Here is a 15,605-nt window from a genome sequence, read left to right on the forward strand (position 1 = left end):
GCCAGACGAAGGTTTGAAGTGGCAGCACTGGCAGTGGGGTCTCTGGCTCTCCTTGGATAGTGCCAGGCTCTCAGGAGCTGATTCTGGCCGCTGTTGCCCCAAAAGTAGCCTGGCCCCCTGCCTGCCCCATAGGCAACACCTAACAAACATACCTCAACAGGGTCCTATACAGGGCTGCGAGGCAGGGGGTGGTGAGGAAGAGCTGTGAGTGGGTGCTGGAGAAAAAGTACTTGTCAAGGCCAAGGAGGTCAGACGTGATAGCTGGTACTCTGGCCACAAGCGCAAACCACACTTCTAAGCAGTTAGCTGTATCTAATCGGACAGCTTGGGCTCCACACAGTTGCAGGTAGTAAGTTTGCTAAGTTAAAGGGCCTACTTGATCAGCTGCCAAATAATATTTTAGAAAAGTTTTCAATTTCTAATGGTTTTTCTTCACTAACAAAAGTTTTTTTTTTAATTTTTTTTAATGTTTATTTATTATTGAGAGACAGAGAGAGACAGAGCATGAGCATGGGAGGGGCAGAGAGACAGGGAGACACAGAATCTGAAGCAGGCTCCAGGCTGTGAGCTGTCAGCACAGAGCCCGACGCGGGGCTCAACCTCACAAACCACGAGATCATGACCTGAGCTGAAGTCGGACACTCAACCGACTAAGCCACCCAGGTGCCCCCACTAACAAAAGTTCTGAAAGTATCTTATTTTGTTCTAAAGGCAATACACCACTTTCTGTGGAAATGTGAAAAAAAATTGGAAGCAAAAAGTTCTACACAGGTAGAATAACAATCTGAAATATTGTTTACCCACTTAAGAGAACAAGTATCTACTATATTATGCTTTCATAATGACTAAAAAAGTAAAAGTACAGAAGTCTTATGTACACACTGATCATGCCTATTTTATTTTAACAGAATTTTTTTTAAGTAATCACTACCCCCACCATGGGACTTGAACTCATGACCACGAGATCAAGAGTTGTATGCTCTACCAACTAAGCCAGCCAGGCACCCCGTGGTCATACCTATTTCATACATAAGCAATTACAGAAAAGACTAAGTAGTTAGGTTGGTAGATTTACAAGTAACTTTCTCCCATGTTACTTACTATTTATTATATAAATAGTGTTAATATTGCTAACATACTTGAAAAAGATATGACATAAGCATAAATAAAATTGACATAATTTACTCAAGAAAAAGAACACAGCAGAACTGTAACTATTAAAGTATTTGATTTGAGAGTCTAAAATTTATTTTCAAGGGCACCTGTAAAGCTCACTCAGTTGGTTAAGTGTCTGACTCCTGATTTCGGCTCAGGTCATAATCTCAAGATCATGAGATTGAGCTGCGTGCTGAGCGTGGAACCCGCTTAAGATTCAATCTCTCCCTCTCCCTCTGCCCTTTCCCTGCACTCTTGCCCACTCTTTCTCTCTCTCTCAAAAAAATTTTTTTTATTTTTGCAAAAAAGGGTATTAGCAAGATTTAGCAGAGCTTCAAGAGACTTTTCCAGAGGAAATAAAGAAAAAACTACCTCATTTTCTAAGATTTCTATAACACACTGAAACCAGACAAGGATAGGGCAAGAAAAGATCAAAACCAAAAGTACTAGTGAACATGGATATGAAAATCTCAAATAAAATATTAGCAAACGTTTATATAATTTATTATATAAATGATCTAATAGGATTTATCCAGGAACATAGTCAAGACTTATTCAACATTACACTATCAACAATAGCCAAATTATGGAAAGAGCCCAAATGTCCATCAACTGATGAACAAATAATGAAGATGTGGTGTGTATGTATATAGATTATACACACACATAATATATACATGTATATATATTTACACATACATGTATACAATGGAATATTACTCAGCCATCAAAAAGAATGAAATTTTGTCATTTGCAATGACATGGATGAAACTAGAGTATATCATACTAAGCAAAAAAAGTCAGTCAGAGAAAGATAAACATATGATTTCACTCATGTGGAATTTAAGAAACAAAATAGATGAACATATGAGAAGGGAAGGAAAAATAAAGTAAGATAAAAACAGAGAAGAGAGACAAACCTAACAGACTCTTAACTATAGAGAACAAACTGAGGGTTGCTGGAGGGGAGGAGGGTGGGGGAATGGGCTAAATGCAATGGACATTAAGGAGGGCACTTGTGATGAGCACTGGGTATTATATGTAAGTGATGAATCACTAAATTCTACTCCTAAAACCAATACTACACTATTCGGTGACTACCTTGAATTTAAATAAAATCTTGGAAGGAAAAAAAAAGAATCGTTCAAGCTTAGAAACTCTACTAATGTCATATACCATACTAAAAGACTGAAGAGACAAAAATGCATATGGTCAAGGGGCGCCTGGGTGGCCCAGTTGGTTAAGCATCTGACTCTTGATTTCAGCTCAGGTCATAAGATCACGACCTCTCAGGTACCTGAGATTGAGCCCCATGTCAGACTCAGCACTGACAGCGCAGAACCTGCTTGGGAATGTCTCTCTCTTTCTCTCTCTCAAAATAAGTATTTTTTAAATAATAATAAAATTTAAAAGAACTAGTAGGACAAATACGAAAATGCAGCAAGGTTTCTAGATACAAGATTAGTATATAAAACTCAACAGCAATAAACCCTCACATACCCATCACTCACTGCCACTTTTGCTTTCCCTATTCTCCATCTTTTCATTTCCTATTTCCTTTGAAGCAAGTCCCAGACAACACCTCATTGTAGTCATTAATATGCCAGTATATAATCTCTAAAAAATGAGGACTTTTTAAAAACATAGCTATATCATTTCCATACCTACAAAAGTTAACAATGATCCTTTAATATCATTAATCAATGTTCAAATATCCAACAATATCATAAATGTCATAAATCTTTTTTTTTAGCAATTGTTTTTGAGCTATGATCTCAGTAAAGTCCACACACTGAATTTGGTCAACAACAATAAAAACTCAACAGCATTACTACACACCACCAATAACCAAAGAAAAGATATAATGTAAAAAGATCCATTCACAGAACCAACAAAAACTAGAAGGTACTTAGGAATAAGTCTAACAGATAATATGCAAAATGGAGGTTATAAAACAAGTTCATAAAAGAAAATGTGAATAAATACAAAAAAATAATATTTTCATAAGTAAAAACTCTATCATAAAGATGTTAATTCCCCCAAATTAATTATAAATCCAATGCAATTTATTGTGAAACTACAACAGTTTTTAAGAAACTACACAAATACAGCTATTCATGTTAAAAGCAAATGTCTACACCTGAAATTAATGTAACACTGACTGTCAATTATACTTCAACTGTTTAAAAAATAAGAGTAAAGGTCTAAGAATACAACAAAGAAAATAAAGCATAAAAAGGCAAAACCTGTCTTAACAGATATCAAGACTTATTTTAGGGGTGCCTGGGTGGCTCAGTCGGTTGAACATCCAACTCTTGATTTTGGCTCAGGACATAATCTCACAGTTCAGTTTATAGGTTTGAGCCCTGCATCGGGCTCCACACTGGCAATGTTGAGCTTGGTTGGAATTCTCTCTTTCCCCCTCTCTCTCTGCCCCTTCCCCATTCGTGCTCGCTCACTCGCTCTCTCTCTCTCACAATTAATTAATTTAAAAAGATTTATTTTAAAGCAATATCGATTGGATTATGTGTTGCTAGTAGCACCAGAGTAAATATAAATTAATAAAATAAAGAGCTAAGAAGAGACCCATGTTATGGGGTTTGATATATAGAAGTAGTATTGCAGATCAGTGGGGAAAGGACAGACTATCCTATAAAAGATGCTGGGGCAACTGATTATTTATATGGTGAATAAAAACGAGTATTAGACCAAGTTCATCACATACATAAAATTAATTCTAGGTAGATAAAGATCAAAATGTAAAAAGCAAACCTTTAAAACTTTTAGAAGAATTTCAGAGAATATTACATCCCACGAAAGATATCAGAAGTAAGCTGAAAAGACAAGCTACAGACTGGAAGATTTCTGCAATACAAACTAACAAAGCATTGGAATCGATAACATATTAGTAAAATACTGATAAATCACTAAGAAAAGACAAACAATCCAACAGAAAAATAGTCAAGAGCAAGCCACAAAACACAGATATTAGAAAATGCTCAACTTCACCAGAAGTACAGGGAACAAAGAATAAAAGTTTTATAACCAACAGACTGACAAACCAGAAAGTCTGTCAAAGGCAAAAATTGATAAGGATGTAGAAAAACAAGAAGTTTTATGTACTACTGGTGGGAGCAATTTAGTAGAAGCATTTTGGAGATAAATTTTGCAAGTTCCAATAAAACTGAAAATGTGTATATTACTCAACGAATTCACTGGAGTAGGACTTATCAAACAGTAGTTCATGACCCATTCAATTATAAAATGAAATTAATGATTCTAGACCAGCATTTGTGCATATGGTCAGGAAACACACAACATAGAAGAAAAACATCAAAGTATAATGCATGTACTAAGGTTAAGAAAGGTTACTAAAGAATTTTGCTTCACTGAAATTTGTATGTGTATATGGATGGTTACTACCCTGGATTTAAAATATAGTTCTTACTATGAATTGCCATAAAACAAGTTTGAAAAGTCACTGCCCAATAAATATTCTTGCAAATGGACACAAAAAGGCATTTACAGAGATGTTCACAGTAGCACTGTGTTTATTTTTTTTATTTATTCTTTTTAGTAATCTCTACACCCAATGTAGGGCTCAAACTCATGGCCCCAAGGTCAAGAGCTGCATGCTGTACCAACTGAGCCAGGGAGGCATCCAGTTTTTCACTTTAAACACAGTGCTGCTGAGGTGCCTGGCTGGCTCAGTCAGAAGAGTGTGAGACTCTTGATCTCAGGGTCATGAGTTCAAGCCCCATGATGGGCCTAGAGCTTACTTGAAATAAATAAATAAAAATAAAATAACATAAAATGAGGGGTGCCTGGGTGGCTCAGTTGGTTAAGCGTCCAACTTCAGCTCAGGTCATGGTCTCCCAGTTCATGAGTTTGAGTCCCACATCAGGCTCTGTGCTGACAGCTCAGAGCCTGGTCTGCTTCAGATTCTGTGTCTCCCTCTCTCTCTGCCCCTCCCCCGCTCACACTCCATCTCTCTCTCAAAAGTAAACATTAAAAAAAAGTTTTAATAAAGTACAAAAAAATTAAATATAAATAAATACAGGATAAGTATCTTATGTATCAGTATAGCTAAATCACAAAAACATAAAGAAACAAATGATATACTACTACTTATATTAATTTTTAATACCTAAAATATTTCTATTATTTATGCATACATATACATAGTAAAAATTTAAAAACGTGGAAAGGATACAACTGGGATAAGGATAAGTCTGGGATGCTGGTTGCCTCCATGGAATACAGAAGGGGAATTGAACTGGTAAGGGTATAAAATATACTTCTATTATATAAGAAATGTTTTATGTCTTTTATTTTTTAAAACAAATATAATAAGAAATGTTTTATGTCTTTTATTTTTTAAAACATAAATATAATAAAAATGTTTTATTTATTCTGAGTGATATTTACTAATTTGTTAAATTTTATTATTAAATTTTATATATTAGTGTATTTTATTGATATTTATTCTGAGTGACAAGTACACAGATTATTTTACAGCTAGATGTACTTTTTACTTTTTCTATATTTTACTTTTTTTCCACATTTAAAAAGAATTCCCTCCCTTGATTAAGCTGCCTTAAAAAGTGCTAAGAGAAACCAAAAAGGGAAATAATTATAGATGATACAAACAGCCTACAACAACTAGGTGTTCAAAGTGTTTGTAATTCATATATCAATTCTTCCAGCCCCAAAAAGCAGCAGAGACATTTCTGCCCCAGCCACTTCCTCGCTTCTCTTTCCCCTGTCTTCTCTACCTACACCCCAAGAACTGGTCAGCTTATTTTCAGAAAACTCCCCAAAAGAGCTACATTCTTCCTTATAAAAACTCAGAAAGGGGAGCATGTGACTGGTTCAGCTGGTGGAGCATGTGACTCTTGATCTCGGGGTCGTAAGTTCGAGTCCCATTTTGGGTGTAGACTATAAATAAATAAGCTTTAAAAACAACAACAACAACTAAGAAAGGTTTGAGTTCTGAAACCCCCACCTTTCCCTTAAGCATTAACAAATGGCCAGATTCTAGGATGTCCTCAACAACAACCATCATTTTATAGTTGATAAGGAAGGTCTTTCCCCACATTCTACTACGTGATTCTCAGAAAAACTTGGAGGTTGACACTACTAGTACCCACACATTTATAGATAAAGCTGATGCTCAAAGAGGCTAATTACAAGTCAGAGGTCATAAACCAATGACAAGTCAGGACTACAAGCCCTCAGTCTCTAAATTTAATCACCTCTTCAGAGTGATGTTAAATTTCAACCATACCACATACTCAGAAAACAGGATGGGGTGTTCACAACACACAAGTTATTCCAATCTAATCCCTTTCCTTCATTCTTCCATCCCTGATTTTTCTCTCCTCTCTTCTTCCAGACAGGTACCCAAGATCAAGAGAGCTGCCACTATTAATTCGTCCCTTCCTTATAGCCATCTATGCTTCTTTTTCCCATAACTCCTTCACACAAACACACAGAAAGGGGAAACAAGTATTAACAAATAGTCACTGGATGCTCTCCATGACAGATGGATCCCAGCACCAAAGAGAAAGGACATTCCCCCGGCTCTAGGCTTAAGTCTCCTTCCACCTTCCAAGAGTCAGGGAGCAGGAAAAAACTACAGAACACTTAAGAAAAGCCCTCTTTATCAGTGCTAGCAAAAATCCTTTACTGAAGGAATTTAATTAACAGAAAAATGTAAAAGTACCAGTTTTTTAATCGGTCCCGGGCTTCCAACTGGGCTCCCACTTCAAAGCTGATTCCTCTTCTGTTAGGTGGATGCTTTGTCATTTTCAGTCATCAGCGGGGCTGCCTTTATTCTCCTGAAAAAGCCAATTAAATATTTATGAAACTTAGGGAAAGTCTGCCCAGAGTGTAGCATCACTCACTACACATAAAAGACAAACAGGAATTATTCAAAACACAAAGCTCCAGGAAACCCTGTCAGTGACTTCTTTCATGCCTGCTCTCATTCCAACATAGACGTATCCTCCACTGGTTCCTCCTCTATTATGCAGCACCCTGTAGTTCCAGGACTGTGAGGAGACCCCCACTCAACACTGCTTACCAAGGACTCACCTATAAGGGGCACCTCTCAGAACTCCAAAACAACAATTACTCTCCAGGTTAAATTCAATCATTTGCTAATGCATTCAACAAGTATCTGCTGAGAGACTATTTAAAAAAAACAGCCAAGACCAAAAGGGACATAAGCCCACATGAAGCCTCTGTCCACTAGGGAAAGACAAAAATATAGCCACTAAACAGATAAACAGAAGCACCTGGCTGGCTCAGTTGGTTAAATGTTCAGATTTTCAAGCCCCGAGTTGGACTCCACACTGTCAGTGTGAAGCCTGCTTGGGATTCTGTTTCTCTCCTCTCTCTGCCCCTCCCCCGCTCACGTTCGTTTTCTCTCTTGCTCTCTCTCAAAATACACTTAAAAAAAAAAAAAAGTAGTGTTATTAAAAAAATAGATTAATGGAATAACTGCAATCTGCAACTTCTACGAATTTTAAGTACTACATAAGAAGTAAACAAAAGCTGAGACATTGACTTCTGGCCCTATCTGGAAGGCTAGACAAGATCTATTTGTACTTTCTTTGATATATTTATATTTTCTGCCTGTTCTTGAGTTCATTCTGACAATTTACATTTTTCCTAAGTAACTCTTTATCAAACCTTTGGGTATGGATTGGTGGTCATTTTCTATATGAATAAAATTTATCTTTAGGGGCCAATGACGGTTCTAATGGAGATGAGATGTAGCCACTCTGAGCTCTCGGGGCACTTAAGCAGGCCACCTCCATACAGCAGGCTATCACGCTACATCTTCTCCCACTAAACTTTGGGTCTCAAAAGCCTACACTGCCCAAGCAACATAAGAGTACTGCCAAGGGCAACATCTATCTGCCTCATACCAGAAGCAAAATCTTTGCCATGGACTGACTGTGGAAAAATAACAAAAGTGGATCCTCATATCTGATGTGTAATGCCACCACATCCTAGGAAGAATTTGTTTGCAATACATTACATGAAAAGACAGAATCCTAAATTACAGCACGTTGAGCTCACATTAAAACTCGTGTGTTGGGGCGGGCGCCTGGGTGGCTGTCAGTTGAGCATCCAACTCTTGATTTTTGCTCAGGTCATGATCCCAGGGTCATGTTGGGGGCACTTGGGCTCTGCACTGAGCGTGAAGCCTGCTTAGAATTCTTATTCTCTCTCTCTCTCTCTCTCTCTCTCTCTCTCTCTCTCTCTCTCTCCTTTTGGCCCTCTCCCACACTCACAATCTCTCTCTAAAAAACAAACAAACAAACAAAACTCATGTGTGTACAGGGGAGCCTAGCTGGCTCAGTCAGTAGAGCATACAACCCTTGATCTCCGGGTCATGAGTTCAAGCCCCAAATTGGGCATAGAGCCTGCCTTAAAAAAAAGGGGGGGGGCTATAGGTGATTGTTTTCCTTTTATTTTTTTTTTTTAAGTAAGCTCTACCCAACATAGGACTGGAACTAACAACCCTGAGATCAAGAGGCATATGCTCTACCAACTGAACCAACTAGGTGTCCCTGTTCTTTTCCTTTCAAACAGTTTCATAAATTTAAAATTTTTCACAACGGAAATGTTCCAAGAAAAAAACAAAAACATGTAATTTGAAGGATGAGTTAAGCATTAAACAACCAATTCTGATGAGCTGATACTGGGGAAAGCTGCAAACCAAGTCAAATGAAGGCAGAAATGGTTGACAGTTTAAGGAAGCTGAAACATTCTAATAAACTGAAAAGTTATTATGTTAAGGAGTGTTTCCACTATAAGGACCCTAGGAAAGGGAGAGTCAGAGGTTTGACTGGCTTTACCTAACATTCTCCAGGAAAATATCAAATCTGATATAAGTAAATCCAATCAGTATAAAAGTCTTCATTTTGGCTTGGCCCAAATACCACTCAAATCATCTTTTTACCTCTGACTTCATGCACAATAGGTAATATACAGATTAACAGTTTGGCCTCCCAGATTATATGAAAATGTGATACTGGCTGCCTCAGTAGGTAAAGCAAACAACTTTTTTTTTTTTTTTTTTTTTTAGAGAGAGAGAGCATACGCACAAGTGAGTGAGGGGTAGACAGAGAATCCCAGGAGGGGCAGAAAGATAGAGAGAAGAGGGGCTCACCTGAAGCAGGGCCATGAGCTCACCTGATGTGGGACTGGAACTCACGAACTGTGAGATCATGACTTGAACTGAAGTCAGATGCTTAACAACTGAGCCACCCAGGTGCCTGAGCATGCAACTCCTGATCTGGGGATTCTTTCTCCTTCCTCTGCCCCTCCCTCACACACTCCAGGGTGCAAGTATGAGCGTGCACTCTCCCTCTCTCTAAATAAATAAATAAATAAACTTATAAAAGAAATTTTTAAAAAAGTGATGCCAAACAAAAAGGCAGAGTGGCACTGAACACTCACTGAGCTACTAGCATTTGTCAGACTTTATGCAGGGGGACAGCTCCCTTTTACAGATGCCATGTATGTAACATAATGTAATGGGATTAAATGCTTGGGCTTGAATCCCCAGATCCATCCTTTACTAGCTGAATGAATTTGGGTAAATTACCCCTCTGAATTTGTTTCCTCTCCTTAAAAGGGGTTAGTGGTGGTAATAGTACCTATCTCCAGGCAGCAGGTGTGAGGATTAAATGAGATAATCCATGTAAGGTGCACAGGGCTGGTACAAAGTAAGGACTATAAAAGAGTTATTAGCTATTAATAATTCTTCTTTTAAAGATTTTATTTTTTTAACGTTTATTTACTTTGAGACAGAACACAGGCGTGTGAGCTGAGAAAGAAGGGAGAGAGAGGAAGAGAGAGAATCCCAACCAGGCTCCATGCTGTTAATGAAGAGCTGGATGCGGGGCTCGATCCCACAAACCATGAGATCACAACCTAAGCTGAGATAAAGAGTCAGACACCTAACCGACTTAGTCACCCAGGCACCCCAAAGATTTTATTTTTTAAGCAATCTCTCCCAATGCGGAGCTCAAATTCACAACCTCGAGATCAAGAGTTGCATGCTCCACCAACTGAGCCAGCCAGGCACCCCTAGATAATAGATAATTCTATTATCACAAATGAGAAAATTAGGCTTAGCATAATTTGGCTAAGGTTCAGGTGCCAAGTGACAAGCCCCAGAACAAAAAGCTCAAGTCTGCTTGATTTCTAAATTAATTCTTTCACCACACAAATTCTCCTCAGGTACCCAAGGAGGCTTCCCACTAAAATACAGGAGGAGTGTGGGAATGAGGCAGTAAATGAATGAAGATGAGCAAACTATTCCCAGTGGCTGAAAAGAAAAGAAGGAAACAATTACTCTTGAGGCTGAATTGTCAGAAGGTCTTCCTTACAAATGAACTAAAAACCTGTTTCTAACTCTGACCCACTTGTTTGAGGTTTCACTCCCTGGTATCACAAAGAATAAGACTAAGGACTAACCTGACTTTTGTGTCCCATCTCCAATCTTCCTACCACTGTTCTGGGGTGGCAGCATTTGTTTTTCGATTTCACATTAAATCATTCAATAAATGATTAGTTAGTACTATCGGTAAGGCATTGTGCTGGAAATTAGGAGTAAGAAATCCAACTCAGTCCCCGCTACAGTCCACCCAGAAAGACAAACATAAACACTGGAAGAGATGAACAAGCTCTAACAAAGGGCAAGGGAAGTGCCACCCAAGAAATCATCTGAAAGCCTCAATTTAATTTTGTTGTTGTTAAGTAAGCTCTACGCCTAACATGGGGCTAGAACTCACAACCCTGAGATCGTGAATCATATGTTCTACAGACTGAGCCACCCAGGTACCCCAAAATTCCAATTTAATTTGGCAACAGGGCGCCTGGGTGGCTCAGTCAGTTAAGCATCCAACTCTTGAAACTGGCTCAGGTGATGATCTCAGGTGAGAGATCGACCGAGCATTGGACTCTGGCTGACACCGCAGAGCCTGCTTGGGATTCTCTCTTTCTCTGCCCCTCCCCTACATGCGTACACTGTCTCTTTCTCTCTCTCTCAATAAATAAATAAACGAACATAAAAAAAAAAATTGACAACTACTAACAAAAAAGTCCAGACAGAAGCAGGAAATTTAAAAAAAAAAAATTGCATAAGTTTTTTTTTTTTTTTTTTTACCTCTCACATTTAGTTTCAAACACAAATTATTTTCAAAAAGGCTAAGATCCTAAGGCTTTTAACTTATCCATTCTTCAGGCCCTTAGCTTTTTCTTCCAAAAAGCGCCAGCTTCCAAGTTAAGAGTTAAAGGTAATATGTTCAATAAGGACACTGAGAAAAACTAAGAGAGAAAAAAAACCTAACGCAATCTGTATTTATACAGGATTCCATACTAAAACAATTAAGTGAATTATGGTTCATCCAGACAACAGAATATTGTACAGCCATTAAAAGGAAAAATGGCAATCTGTAGATGCTGATATGGAACCATCTGCAAAACATACTGTCAAGTAAAAAGGACATGATGTGGAGGCATGTGTATGGTACTATCCCTTTAATGTAAACAAACAGACATATGGACACAACTATTTTTTTATGTTTATTTATTTTTTAGACAGAGTGCAAGTGGGGGAGGGGCAGAGAGAGAGGGAGACACAGAATCTGAAACAAGCTCCAGGCTGTGAGCTGTCAGCACAGAGCCCAATGTGGGGCTCAAACTCACAAATGGTGAGATCATGACCTGAGCTGAAGTTGGACACCCAACCGAGCCACCCAGGCGTCCCTAGACACAACTATCACAGCATATGTATAAAATTATTTCTTAGAAGGAACCAAGAAACTATTTAAGGACATTCCCTTAATGAGAGGAACGGAGCATGAAAATTTAACCTTTCATTTTTTATCTTACTATTTTGGTAGAATTTTCTAACCTTAAGAATGTATTTGCAAGGGTAGGGGGCCTGGGTGGCTCAGTCAGTTAAGCATCAGGACATTAGATCTCAGCTCAGGTCATGATCTCATGGTTTGTGAGATGGAGCCCAGCACTGGACTCCACACTGACAGCTTGGAACCTGCTTGGGATTCTCTCTCTGCACATCCTCTGCTGGTGTGCACATGCACACACACTCTCTCTCAAAGTAAAAAAATGAAAAATAACTTTAAAAAATTAAGGGGCAACTGGATGGCTCAGTTAAGCATCTTTTTTTTTAATGTTTATTTATTTATTATGAGAAAGAACACACAGGAGAGGGGCAAATAAAGACAAAGAATCTTAAGAAGGCTCAATGCTCAGCACAGAGCCCTATGCAGGGCTCGACCCCATGAACCGAACCGTGAGATCATGACCTGAGCCAAAGTCAAGAGTCAGAAGTTCAACCAACTGAGCCACCCAGGCACCCCAAGCATCCAACTCTAGATCTCAATTCAGGTCTTGATCTCAGGGTCACAAGTTCAAGCCTCACATTAGGCTCCACTCAGGGTATGGAGCCTACTAAATAAATAAATAAATAAATAAATAAATAAATAAATAAATAGTAATTTTTTAAATGTATTTTTTGAAAGAGAAAGAAAAAGCACACATGAGAGATGGGGGGTGGGGGGAACATGAGCAGGGGAGGAACAGAGAGAGAGAGAGAGAGAGAGAGAGAGGGAGAGAGAGAATCCCAAGCAGGCTCTGTGCTGTCAGGACAGAGCCTGACAAGGGGCTGAATCTCACGAACCATGAGATTATGACCCAAGCTGAAATCAAGAGTTGGATGCTTAACCAACTGAGCCACCTAGGCGTCCCAAGAATTTACTTTTTTTTCCACTGTCAACAGGGATTATCTAGTCGGTAAGATTTTAATTTTGGGTTCCTTCTTTGTTATTTCTTCATATTTCTTCATAACATTTAAATATACAAAAGTCCTTTCATTCTTATACTGTCTTACCAGACCTTCACAATTACCATGTGATCTAGTTAAGACTACATGTGATAGTGCTGTGGCACAGACAGAAAACCGAGGTGCAGAGCAGCCAGCAGCTTCGCAGGTCCTCCAAAGCAGGAGACACCTCTTACAACAGGTAACAAGATTTTCCCAGAGATACACCAACCACTTCTCAAAGGCTATTCCTCTAGGGGCTCCTGTGTGGCTCAATCAGTTAAGCATCCGACTCCTGATTTTAGCTCAGGTCATGATCTCACAGTTCATGAGTTTGAGCCCAACAGGCTCTGCACTGTCACCTTGGGATTCTCTCTCCCTCTCTCTCTGTACCTTCCCCTGCCTGTGAACATGCTCTCTATCAAAATAAAGAAACATTTAAGGAAAAAAGAAAAAAGAAAAAGGGCCTTCCTCTCTCCTTTACCAAAGTTGTTGCTATGCTTATATTCATGCCTTTAGATACAAACACAATTTGAATACAGGCAGGAAGATCAAGTAATTGGCTGCTTTCCAGATATTGTGTCAGAATTATCACACCATTACATAACAAGCAAGAATATTTAATTTTTCAGAAAGGCCAAAACCTAAGACTGGCCCGGCTGTGAGGAAACTGAACATCTGAACTATTGCCTAGGGCCCTCACCATGGCTGTTATTTTTACACCGCAATCTGCAAGCAAGGAACATGCTGTAAAACTGCTTATACACTTGGACTCAGTAACCTTAATGTGAAAAATATAGCCCAGGATAAAAATAAATCATTTGTGAAAATGAAAAAAAAAAAATAGCTCTTTAGATAAAACTCTGGGGAAAGTAGATTTAGTTCACATGTTTAAGGGGCACCTGTGTGGCTCAATCAGTTGAGCGTCCGACTTTGGCTCAGGTCATGATCTCATGGTCCATGAGTTCGAGCGCCACACTGGGCTCTGTGCTGACAGCTCCGAGCCTGGAGCTGCTTTAGATTCTGTGTCTCCCTCTCTCTCTGCCTCTCCCCTGCTCATGCTCTGTCTCTCTCTCTCTCTCTCTCTCAAAAATAAAAAAATAATCAACGTTAAAATCAAATCAACATTAAAAAACAATTTAAAAACAAGAGGTGGGGAAGGGGCAGTGAGAGAGGGAGATCGAATCCCAAGCAAGCTCCACGCTGGCAGCATGGAGCCCAACATGGGGCTCGAACTCATGAACTATGAGATCATGACCTGAGCTGAAACCATCGGGTGCTTAACCAACTGAGCCACCTAGATGCCCCTAAAAACAAGAGTATGTTTAAATAAAACCTAATGTAGGAGCGCCCAGGTGGCTCAGTCAGTTAAGCGTCGACTTTGGCTCAGGTCATGATCTCACAGCTCCTGAGTTCAAGCACCACGTGGGGCTCTGTGCTGAAAGCTCAGAACCCGGAGCCTGCTTCAGATTCAGTCTCAGTCGCTCTCTGCCCCTCCCCCACTCATGCTCTGTCTCTGTCTCTCTCTCAAATATAAATAAACATTAAAAAAATTTTTTAAATAAACCTAATGTAGTAGGACTACACTATAACCTCCATTAGGGAAAGGAAGGACTAATGCTCACAGATGCCAAATAAATGAATTAAAAAATAAAATGATGGTGATGTGAGCTAACCTTACAAAAGGATAGAAAATACCCTTAGGCAGACTGACAAGACCTACTTGAAAAACATTTATAATAACAATAGCTAATTAACTCTACATATATTAACTCATGTAATCTTTAAAACAATTGCAGAGGTAGGTGGCATTAATTCTCATTGTAAAGATGAGAAAACAGGAACAAAGTTAGGGATATCCTAGGACACCCATTTGGTAAGAGGCTGAGCCAGGATTTGAACCTTAGACCCTGCAGCTCCAGATTCTTAACCACCACATATGCTTATTTATGAGCTACATCTTTGAGTTCTCTTCACTCATCAAATGAGGTTTAATAATGGCCTCTGTCTTGGGTGCCATAAGGATTGAGAAAAGATCTGCAAAGTCCTTACTTGTCTAACTCAAAGTAGGTACTCAAAAAATGGCAGCAGAATTTTCCAAACTTAGAATACATTTACAGTTAATGTTGTACTGACAAAAGCTCTGGGTTTCATTTTGGGAGAGGTGAAAGAGTACTGCAGCCATGGTAAACGGAGGTCATGCCCTCAGCAACCCCATTATGCTCAAGAAGGAACCAAGGACTTAAAGTAATAAAGAATTAAAGTGATAGATGGGTATGGAACAAGACCTTTCAACAAGTCAGCTGAGATACAGGGGAAAATAAACCCTGGGACACTCAAGGGAAGAATGTCAATCACCAGAAACTATAGAACAAGCTTTGTGATAACCCAACAGTGCTTACCACCAGGCTTGCATTCAACCTCCATTTAGTGGTGATGGTGCCTCTGAAACTTAATTCACCCCCCTTTCAATGGAGGGACACTTCAAGTGAAAGACCAGCTTAAATCTTCATGCCTCCTTCACTCAATAAAGATTTACTGAATGCCTATGTGCCAGGTTCTGGAGATAGATACTGTTCTC

The 15,605-nt window shown here is 39.0% G+C and overlaps 1 protein-coding gene across 6 annotated transcripts in view; it reads right to left on the bottom strand.

Annotated features, from left to right (window-relative positions):
* Positions 1-15,605, bottom strand: part of PHF20 (PHD finger protein 20) — a 170,320-nt gene that overhangs the window by 118,108 nt on the left and 36,607 nt on the right. For all 6 annotated transcript variants that reach the window (XM_006929809.5, XM_006929808.5, XM_045053678.1 and 3 more), the window contains exon 2: positions 6,881-6,995. In XM_006929809.5, coding sequence (XP_006929871.1) covers positions 6,881-6,963 — 83 coding nt within the window. In that variant the 5' untranslated portion in view covers positions 6,964-6,995. The remainder of the gene's footprint in view (positions 1-6,880; positions 6,996-15,605) is intronic.

The sequence above is a fragment of the Felis catus genome, chromosome A3, assembly GCF_018350175.1.
Source record: "Felis catus isolate Fca126 chromosome A3, F.catus_Fca126_mat1.0, whole genome shotgun sequence".
Classification (NCBI taxonomy): domain Eukaryota; kingdom Metazoa; phylum Chordata; class Mammalia; order Carnivora; family Felidae; genus Felis; species Felis catus.